At 50.3% G+C, this 9,939-nt stretch overlaps 1 protein-coding gene and 1 pseudogene across 1 annotated transcript in view; one reads left to right on the plus strand and one right to left on the minus strand.

The window, feature by feature from the left end:
- Positions 1-7,056: 7,056 nt before the first annotated feature.
- LOC102871558 lies at positions 7,057-7,485 on the plus strand (annotated as a pseudogene).
- Positions 7,486-8,363: 878 nt separating this feature from the next.
- Positions 8,364-9,939, minus strand: part of ZNF555 (zinc finger protein 555) — a 5,212-nt gene continuing 3,636 nt past the window's right edge. The window contains exon 4 of the mRNA XM_006897973.1: positions 8,364-9,507. Within this exon, the coding sequence (XP_006898035.1) occupies positions 8,364-9,507 (1,144 nt within the window). The remainder of the gene's footprint in view (positions 9,508-9,939) is intronic.

Consider the following 9,939-nt stretch of genomic DNA (forward strand, 5'->3'; position numbering starts at 1 on the left):
AGAGGGACCACACAGGAGAGGAAGACTCCAGATGAAATGGATTGATACAGTAACTGGGGCAATGTGGGTAGGTAGGTGTGTCAGTCAGAAAGACTGGTTCACGATAGGGCAGGTTTCAGAGCTGTTGTACACAGGATCGCTATTGGTCTAAGTCAACTCGACGGCACATAGAAACATATGAAGGAGCCAGAGTACTCCTTACAGGTAAAGTTGATAAAGCTCCATCTCCCATACTTTGGACATATTGCTAGGAAAGGTTACTCCTTGGAGAAGGGCATTATAGTTGGAAATATAAAGAGACAGCAAAAGAGAGGAAGATTCTCAACATGGTGGACGGACACAGTGATGGCAGCAATGGGCTTGAGTGTGTTAGAGACTGTGAGGTTGGCCCATGATAGGACAGGGTTCAGGTCTGTTGTTCATAGGGTTGCTGTGAGTCATACTGAACATGACAGCACCTAAAAGCAACAACATATGGAATATGTGGCATCATGATTAAAGGCTCAACAAACTTATGGAGGTGACACAACCTTGCTCACTGCAACTAAGAACTTGCAACACGTTCTGCGGAAGATCAAGGACAGAAGCCTCTAATGTGGATTGCATCTTAGCATCAAGAAAACAAAAATAAAGAAAAAAATTTTTTAAGCAATCTCTGGTGGCCTAGTGGCAAAAAGCTGTTGCAGCAATCTCAAAGGCACATGATTCAAATCCACCAGATACTCTGCTAGAAGAGGGAGAATTTCCTCCTGTGCTAGTTAGATCCAATTTGATGGCACACAAGGAAAAGAAAAACTCCAAAACAAAAATCATCACCACCAGGCCAGTAGGATGATAGATGGAGAAAGGACTGAAGTTGTTAATGCTCATCTCGCTCAAATCCACAGTCAACACCCTTGACAGCAGAGTCAGAAAATTTAAAAACATTTTTTTATAAAATCTGCTGTCAAGGACCTCTCCAGAGTGCTAAAGAGCTACAATGTCAGTGGTGTTTTGCATTGTTGTTGTTTTGGGTTGTTGGTTTTTTTTAATTTGATTTTGCTAATGTGAAACCTGTACGCGGACCACAAGGCAGTCATCAGAACAGAGCAAGGAGACACTACATGGTTCAAAATTAAGAAGGGGGTCCATCAGGGATGTATTTTGTCTCCATACCTTTTCAATCTGTGTGCAGATCATTGGATATGCTGGGCTGTACGAGGAGGAATGTGGCATCAGGATTGGTGGAAGAATCATCAACAACCTGCGTTATGCAGATGACACAACCCTGTTTGCTGAAATAGAGGACCTGAAGCGCTTGCTGCAGGTCAAGGACTGCAGCCTTCAATATGGATTAAAACTCAACATCAAGAAAACAGAGAGTCTCACCACTGGGCCAATTGGCACTATCAGTATGGATAGTGAAGAGACTGAGATAGTTAAGTTTTAGTTTACTTGGTTCCAGAGTCAACACTCTTGGTAACAGCAGCCAGGAAATCAAGGGATGAATTGCATTGGGAAAGTCAGCTGTGAGGGACCTCTCTAGAGTACTCAAGAGCAACAATGTCAGGCTGGAGAGTAAGGTGTGCCTGATCCAGGCTATAGTCTGTGCAATTATGTGCGATGCATCAGAGAGTTGGACAGTGACTAGGGATGACAAAGAATTGATGCCTTTGAGCTGTGGTGCTGGAGAAGACCATAGGCTGATAAGAGAACAAACAGGTTTGTCCTGGAGAGACTGAAGCTGGAATGCTCCTTGGTGTCAAGGATTCTGAAGCTTCGTCTGATGTGCTTTGGGCATGTTGCAAGGAGGGACTAGTCTTTGGAGAGGGACATCGTATTTGGGAGAGCAGAGGGCTGGCGCAGGAAAGGAAGACCCTTGATGAGATGGCTGGATTCTGAGTGGAGTGGTGGGAATGAGTGTGTTTGAGATGGCGAGGCTGGCACAGTATAGAAAGCATTTAGGGCTCTTGTACATAGGGTCGCTATGAGTTGCAAGCAACTTGATGGCACATAACAACAACTGAATGATGTCGGTCTTAATATACTAAGTTGCATCTGATCCAGGCCATGGTAGTCCCAAATGCTTGCCATGCATCTGAGAGTTGGGCAATGAATAAGCATGACAGAAGAATCATGGATGCCTTTGTCAAAGGAACAAACAGATCTGTCCTGAAGAGGGCAAAACCAGGTTGCTTCTTGGAGGCAATGCCTTTGAAACTCTTTCACATACTTTGGGCATGTTGCTGGAAGGGACCAATCCTTGGAGGGGGACCCCATACTTGGAAGGGTGAAGAGACACCACAGGAGAGGGAGACCCTGGATTAGAAGGCTTGACACAGTGACCGTAACAATGGGATCAGCTGTGTTAGAGATGGTGAGGTTGGTGAGAATAGGGCAGAGTTCAGAGGCATCGTTCATAGGGTTGCTGAGTCATAGGTCAACATGGCAGCACATAACAGATGTGATGCCAATGCCATGGATTAGAAATTCCACATGCAGGGTCTTCCTTGGTATGATTTGATGCTGTATCTTTCTGCTTTCGAATGTCAGCATTCCCAAAGGCTTTTAGATAAAATCGGGCAGGTTCAGGTTCTCATGGCCACAGACTCCAAAAGCGCTTAGATTAATCCTGGTGTAGCAGCAGACTGCAGGAGGCAGCCACTTTCCTCTGGGTGCACGTAGGAACTGAGGGGTTTCTGTAGGTGATTCAGTGGAGCAAGAAGGGAGCAAGACCTCCTCCCAGGCCTTCAGTCCCTCCTAAAAGGAGACTGAGGTTGCAGAAGAAAAGGTTTTTGATAAACCAAGCTCCAGGAGGTCAGGCTTCCTCTTAGCACATTGAAAAGGGCTGTTGCCTAGTTTTACTTCTTAAATATATACAGTGAGACCGCAAAATTTTAATAGCTCTCGCTGAGTTTTCATAAATGCTGTCACACCACCGTCAAAAGCACAGAATACTCCATTGGCAATAAAAATTACCTCAGCATTCCAGCACTGAGACTTGGCCTTAGCACAGACTGAGAGCTCTGTGCCTCTGCCTTTCCCGCTCGTCACAGGAAGGCCAGGAAGCCCCAGGAGTCCCTCTGTGCGAGGTGATGCTGTATTTGTAAACTCAGGCTCCTCCCTGCGAAGGATTTTGAAGCTCCAGCCCACATTCTTTGGGCTTATGGCCAGGAGGGACCCATTCTTGGAGAAGCACATCATGCTTGGGAGGGTGCAGGGACAGCACACAAAAGGACGACCCTGGATGAGATGGATTGACTCAGCAATGGGGTAAAATAGGGCTAGGTGTGTCAGAGACAGCGAAATTTGCTCAACATAGAGCAGAATTCAGAGCTATTGTGCAAAGGGCTGCTGAATTGCAAGCAACGTGAAGGCACATAACAGCACCACCAAACCTGAGTATCTATGCTTGTCTTCCACCTCTGCCCAACAGTACCAAGCACAGGTTGTGGCACAGGTGAAGTCTTCAAAAAGAGAGGTCACAGGACCATGAGCTGAAGCTACATGTGATAACTTTCTCAATCCACGTGACAACAGGGATGATGTGGGTGGAGGTCCTACCAAGACACAGATAACTGAACCATATACACTTCTGCTCTCAAAATCCATTGCCAAAGAGTCAGAACCAACCCCTCGCTGACCACTGGGCTCCGAGGCTGCCAATCATGCAGAAACAGCCTGTAGGCCAGCAGCACAGCTCCTTGCAGACTAGACCACCAGTGCTTCAATTTCTGCAGGTATACAAAAATGGGAACATTGGGTAAGTCTGCTGAAAGAGTCCAGAGTACTGAGGAGCAATGTTGTCCGTCTGGAGACTAAGGTGCACCTGATCCAGGCCATGGTCTTTGCAATTACTTGCTATACATCAGAAAGCTACACAATGACTAGGGATGATAGGAGAATTGATGCCTTTGAGCTGTGGTTCTGGAGAAGAGTATTGAATGTAACATGGACTGATAGGGAAACAGGTTTGTCCTGGAGAGGGTGAAACTGGGCTGCTCTTTGGAGGTAAGGATTCTGAAGCTCCATCTGACCCACTTTCGGCATGCTGCAAGGAGGGATGGATGAGTCCTTGGAGAGGGACATCATGCTTGGGAGTGTGGAGGGACAGCGCAAGACAGAAAGAGCCTCAATGAGATGGACTGACTCAGTGACTGGGGTAATGGGAATGGGTGTGTAAGAGACAAAAAGGTTGGCTCAGGATGGAGCAAGGTTCAGAGCTGCTGTACACAGGGACGCTAGAAGTTGCAAGTGACTCAATGGCACATTAGCAATAACACGGGAGAAGGGAGGAAGATGATCTTCATTCTTAAGAAAACTCAGAGATGTTACAATCTTTTCTCTGACCTAGCTAGTGCAAAGGAGCCCTGGTGGTGCAGCAGCTTAAGTGTTGGGCTGCGATGTCCAGGGATAAGCAAAGGACACTTGTGGAAAGAAACGCCTTGTGTAGGTTCTGTGGGTCATGAAAACACATTCAAACACCTCCTCTCCGAGGCTTTCCAGCTGCCTCACCTAGTGCGGCAGGACACACAGGCCACTGTGAACAGCAGCTTCTTCCTCCCCATTCTGGAGGCTCCAAGTCTCCATGGACGCTGACTGCCAGCACCTCAAGTGTCACCCTGGTCCCAAAGATGACACACCGTCCGCACACAGCGTCCTGTGAAGTCATTACCTTTGGCTCCCACACTACACTGTACCATTATCGTGCAGTGAATGCCCTGGTCGGAGCCCCTTGCCTGGACGAAGAACTGAACCAGGTGGGGGACAAGAGAAGAGGGTTGTGGATGAAGTCCTCTGCATTTAGCCTGGTCACATCCTGCCCAAAGGAATGCTGGTGCCCTGGTTAAACACGCTGGGCAGGAAAGGTGAGGAGACGAGGGTGAAAGACAAGACAGGTTTATTAGAAAGGCAGTGCTCCGCAGAGGCAGGCAGGTCTTCCTCTGGAAGGAGCGCAGGGTAGGAACGTCCTGTGTTGACACAGCTGGTTTAAGTCTGGGCCAGCAGAGGTTGTGGGGGGTAGGTCCCAGTCCCTCGTTCTTGACTTTGCTCCTGGAGACAGCCTCTACTGCCCAAGTCAGGACCGTACAGCATCTAGGCCCAAGGTCCCTGGCTCTGCGCCACAGGGCCTGATCCCAGCCCCTTCACTTATCTCATGGCCCAAACTGGTTCTATGTCCACCCTGGCACTCCTTGAACCCAGCTTCTCCTCCTATCCTGCATGACGTCAGCCTGATTGCGACCTAACAACCTGGCCTTGCTTACAGAACATGGAGAATTCTGCCTAAACAAGACTACAGACTCAGGGGACAGGATTCCAACAGATACTTGTAGGGACATTTAAACCTCCATCACCCCATCTGTTGACAACCCCCCAATTCATCATCTTCCACATGCAAAAAACATGTAGTCCACCACATCATCATATCACCCAGGTAAGTCTCCATTTTTACCAACTTGTGAGTGTAACATTTCTGGGACATGTGAATGAAGCATGGGTGTGACGCCAGGCGTGCTCCGTCCTGGGGCACAGTCCTCAATCTGCTGCCCTGTGAAACCTAGTTTACAACGTACAGCTGCGAACAGGCACGGATGGAGCTTCACATCCTCAAAGGGAGAGGAAACTGGAGATTAAGGAGTCACAGATGCCAAGCATGTCCAAACTCACTAGCCCTTAAGAATCTGTTCTTTAAAAAGAGCATACCCGGGAGATGGCCGAGCCCTCCAGACCACAGGCCTCACCAGCCTCTGGTCTCCAGGCCTCACCTCACAAGCTCCCTGGGGCAGCTGTCCCGTTCCTTCATCTGGTCCACCTGAGTGCTGACCCCAGCCCCTCAGCCCCAGCTGGCTCTGTTCTCTGGTCAGCTGACACGGAATGGGGTCTCACTCAGAAACTGAGGTAGTGGCGTGAGGCTCTAAAGTCAGGAGGCTGGGGTTCCATCCTGTGACACCGAGACACAGATCCCAGAACGGCACGTGGAGTGGTGCCTCCTGAGGGGACAGGAGATGCCCATAGCTGTGTTTTCTGTCCAGAGACTTCAACAAGGCAGAGCCCGGTCCTTCGTTTTGTCTCTGTTCCTTTCCATCTAAGGCGACAGGATTTCTGCTGAGGTAGTTTAGTTCTGTCCGCCACGGGTCAAGTCTCTTTAAAAGTCTGTACAGCTATGCTTTGGGTGGAAGTTCCAGAACAAAGTTTCTTCATTTGCACAACGGGACACTCCAAGGCCGTACATCCAGGTTTCATTTTGCACAGTGTTGAGTTTTGGGTTTTTTTTTCACAGTTCATTTTTAACTCTACCTCTTTCCTCTGAAATTTTACTATAAGCAGTAAAGAGATAATATGCTGGACTTTGAAGATTTTGCTTAGAAAGCACTTCAAACATCCAAGTTCATCATTCACAAGTTCTAATTTCCACAAAACATTCAACAAAACTTAGGTAAGTGCATTGCTGCTTATTTTAAAAAGGCTCCTCCTCACTACAGTATCAAACAACATTCACCGTTTCTTTTCAAATCCTCAGCACAAGCAGATCTAACGTGGTTTCTGGCAACAATCGGTTTATGGTGATAGCTCCTTTCTCACAGGACCCATTTCTTTCTCTTCATATCACAAAGACCTTTCGCCTTTTACTGGGCCCACCCCAGAATTGTCATCAATGTCCTAATTCTACCCACAGTCTCTTAAAAGCGAAACAGGTTACCGTCAAGAGTATCAAAACTCCTCCAGCTTCTACTGATACCCAGTCCAAAGGCCTTCCCACGCTGCAGGTATCTACTATAGCAGCCCCCACCCCCCAACTTGTCATGGTCCCCAAGTGGCTGTTACATGCTGTGGAGCTGGAACTGACCCATAGCTGACCCTCCAGGGGGTTTTCAGAGGCAGTTAATCTCACAGGAGGACAGTGTCCACCTTTCCGTCTTGGAGCCGCTGGTGGATTCAAACCCACTGCCTTTGTGCTGGCAGTGCACTTCCTTACCACTAAGCCACCAGAGCTCCTTGGTCATGTAGCACAGCTACAAAAATAAACACGAGTGGGCTTGTCTTTGGGCTCCGAGCAGCTGCGGGACTGGCACGGCCATGGCAGGCGTACTAGCGCGGAAGGCGGCCGACTGTGTCCGCAGCACAGACTTCCGGACTCCCTCATGAGCACGCACTTCTGGAAGCCAGCCGCCACCTGGGCTCTCACCATCGCTGCCATCAATGACATGAAGTCGTCTGCAGAGATCACCAGTGGCCGGGTGATGTTCGCTCTCTGCTGTTACTCTGACATTTGTGAGATTCGCCTACAAGGTCCAGCCTTGAACCTGGCTCCTGCCTGCATGCTGTGCGACTGAGGAGGCCCAGCTCGTCCAGGGAAGCCAGCTCATCAGATATGAGCGGAGTAAAAAGGCAACCGCACAGCAGGGGGAGAGGGGGCCGCCCACTCTGGAGGGTCAGCGTTGTCCAAGCCAAGTCACAGAGGCAGTCACCCCGAAAAGAACAGACTGTGTGCTATGTCTATTCTAACCAGCTGATTTCTAGAAATAGCTGAGAGTGCCTGACCCCATTCTCTCTGCCTTATAATCAAAGACTAGCTCACTTATTTTCATAAATAATAGTACAAAATATGCAAGAAGTGGAATCTTTCAGCTAAACGGGGTGGTTTTAGCTGCATAACATGTATTACCTATCAGAATCCACTCACTGGGAAAGTAATAGGAAACGTCACTGCTAGAATCTCTGACTCCTCCATGATCATGAGACCACCAATAGTTTGCCAAATCCCTGAAGTCTTCTTCCCGACATCTGAGAAGGTGGTCTGAGTATTTCCACACCGTGTGTGTACTGAACTGCTGTTACTTACTGAACAGACGATGTCAATGTTCGCTAAAAAAATTTTAAAAATAAACAGAAGTTGTCTGAAAGAACAGAAAATCATGTTCTCCCTGTTCAGAGGCTGGATGTCCAGATCAGGGTCTCTCTGCATCTGTTACTTCCATTCTGCAGCCCTGAGTTTACCTTCAATCTTTAAAGACAACACTTAGATGGCATCTTTCTGTGTTTGTGCCAAAATAATTCCCTGGAATAACCTAGTCCAAGAGCACCATCATCTCCAATGGTAGATTTCATCACCACGTGGCAGGTGCCTGAGGCAGCGCCTACTGTCAGATTCCCAGACAGGTACAAGGACAAAGACTGAAAACACAACTACTTCAGGTGATACTTTTGGAAGGACTGTGCCCAATTACATTCAATCTCTGCCAACCTTTACTCACAAGGACAATGGCACAGAGACACTGGCCAGGAGGAGGGAGGAAGGCCGTCTACACTGGGATAGCAGAAGGGAATGAGGCAAGTGACCGCCAGCGTTTCCCACCAAGCACCCCGTCTCAGTAAGGGCTCGCTTACACAACCACCACCTCGTAGGGCTTCTCCCCGCACTGCGTCCGCCGGTGCGTGTGCAGCGAGGTGGGCCAGACGAAGGCCTTCCCGCACTGCTCGCAGGCGTAGGGCTTCTCGCCCGTGTGCGTGCTCATGTGCGTCCGCAGGGATAGGGCCCACTTGAAGGTCTTCCCGCACTGCTCGCACGCGAACGGCTTGTCCCCACTGTGCATGCGGGAGTGCTTCAGCAGCGACGACGACCACTTGAAGGCCTTCCCGCACTCCTTGCAGGCGTAGTGCTTCTCGCCCGTGTGCATGCGCACGTGCTCCCGCAGGTGGGAGATCTGGCTGAAGGTCTTGCCGCACTGCTTGCAGGCGTATGGCTTCTCCCCAGTGTGCGTGGTCATGTGCGTACACAGGGAGATGGGCCACTTGAAGGCCTTCCCACACTGGCCGCACTGGTAGGGCGCCTCGCCCGTGTGCACCCTCACGTGCCGCTGGAAGGAGATGGCCCAGCTGAAGGTCTTGCCGCACTGCTCGCACTCGTAGGGCTTCTCCCCGCACTGCGTCCGCCGGTGCGTGCACAGCGAGGTGGGCCAGATGAAGGCCTTGCCGCACTGCTTGCAGGCATAGGGCTTCTCCCCCGTGTGCGTGCTCATGTGCGTGCGCAGGGACAGGGGCCACTTGAAGGTCTTCCCGCACTGCTCGCAGGCGTACGGCTTCTCCCCCGTGTGCGTGCTCATGTGTGTCTGCAGTGACAGGGGCCACTTGAAGGCCTTCCCACACTGCTCGCACGTGAACGGCTTCTCCTTGCTGTGGGTCCTCTCGTGCCGCCGGTAGGAGTGCAGGTAACTGAAAGACTTCCCGCACAACTCACAGGCGTAGGGCTTCTCCCCACTGTGACTTCTCACGTGCGTCCTGAGGTAGGAGGGACAGCTGAAGGCCTTGCCACATTCCCCGCACCGATGTGGCTTCTGGCCGGGGTGGCCCGGGGCAAGCATCCTAAGGCCGGGGCGACGCGTGAAGGCTTGTCTACACTCGCTGCTGTCCTTTGGATCCACCGGGGCCCGCGTCTGCCACTGCAGACAACTCTCTGGGATCTGCAGGGAGGAGTCCTCGCCCTGGTTGTGTTCTGAAAGCTCACAGGGTCTTTCCAAGACATGACGGCTGTCAAAACGAGAAAAACGTTATTAGTGATGCACCTGTCACTTGAATATTCAGCAACAACTCCTGGGATTACATGTGTACAATTCTCAGTGAGGGTTTCCTGCCTGAGCCAATGGACTGAGGGCTGAGAAAATCCAGCATCCTGGGGAGAAAGGCTGGAGCACAGCCGTCCTTAAAACAGCTTGTTGCCATGGTCACCTTAATCATCATTCCTGATGGGATATGATGTCGAACACTTGGTGTGAACTCCAGTCCAGTGAAAACGTTCCTGGGAAGACGTATAGTAAATGCTCGGCCAGGCGGGGAGTGCGGGCTCATGTCCATCTGCTCTCAGGCCATGACACTCTGAGAACCCCTCCTGAGACCCACTCTGCTCCTGCACAGCTCACCTCTCGTCCCTCCCGTGACCCCCGAGAACCCCTCCTGAGACCC

This window comes from Elephantulus edwardii, unplaced genomic scaffold (genome assembly GCF_000299155.1).
Source record: "Elephantulus edwardii isolate Elephantulus edwardi_28Jun2011 unplaced genomic scaffold, EleEdw1.0 scaffold00217, whole genome shotgun sequence".
In the NCBI taxonomy this organism is placed as follows: Eukaryota; Metazoa; Chordata; class Mammalia; order Macroscelidea; family Macroscelididae; genus Elephantulus; species Elephantulus edwardii.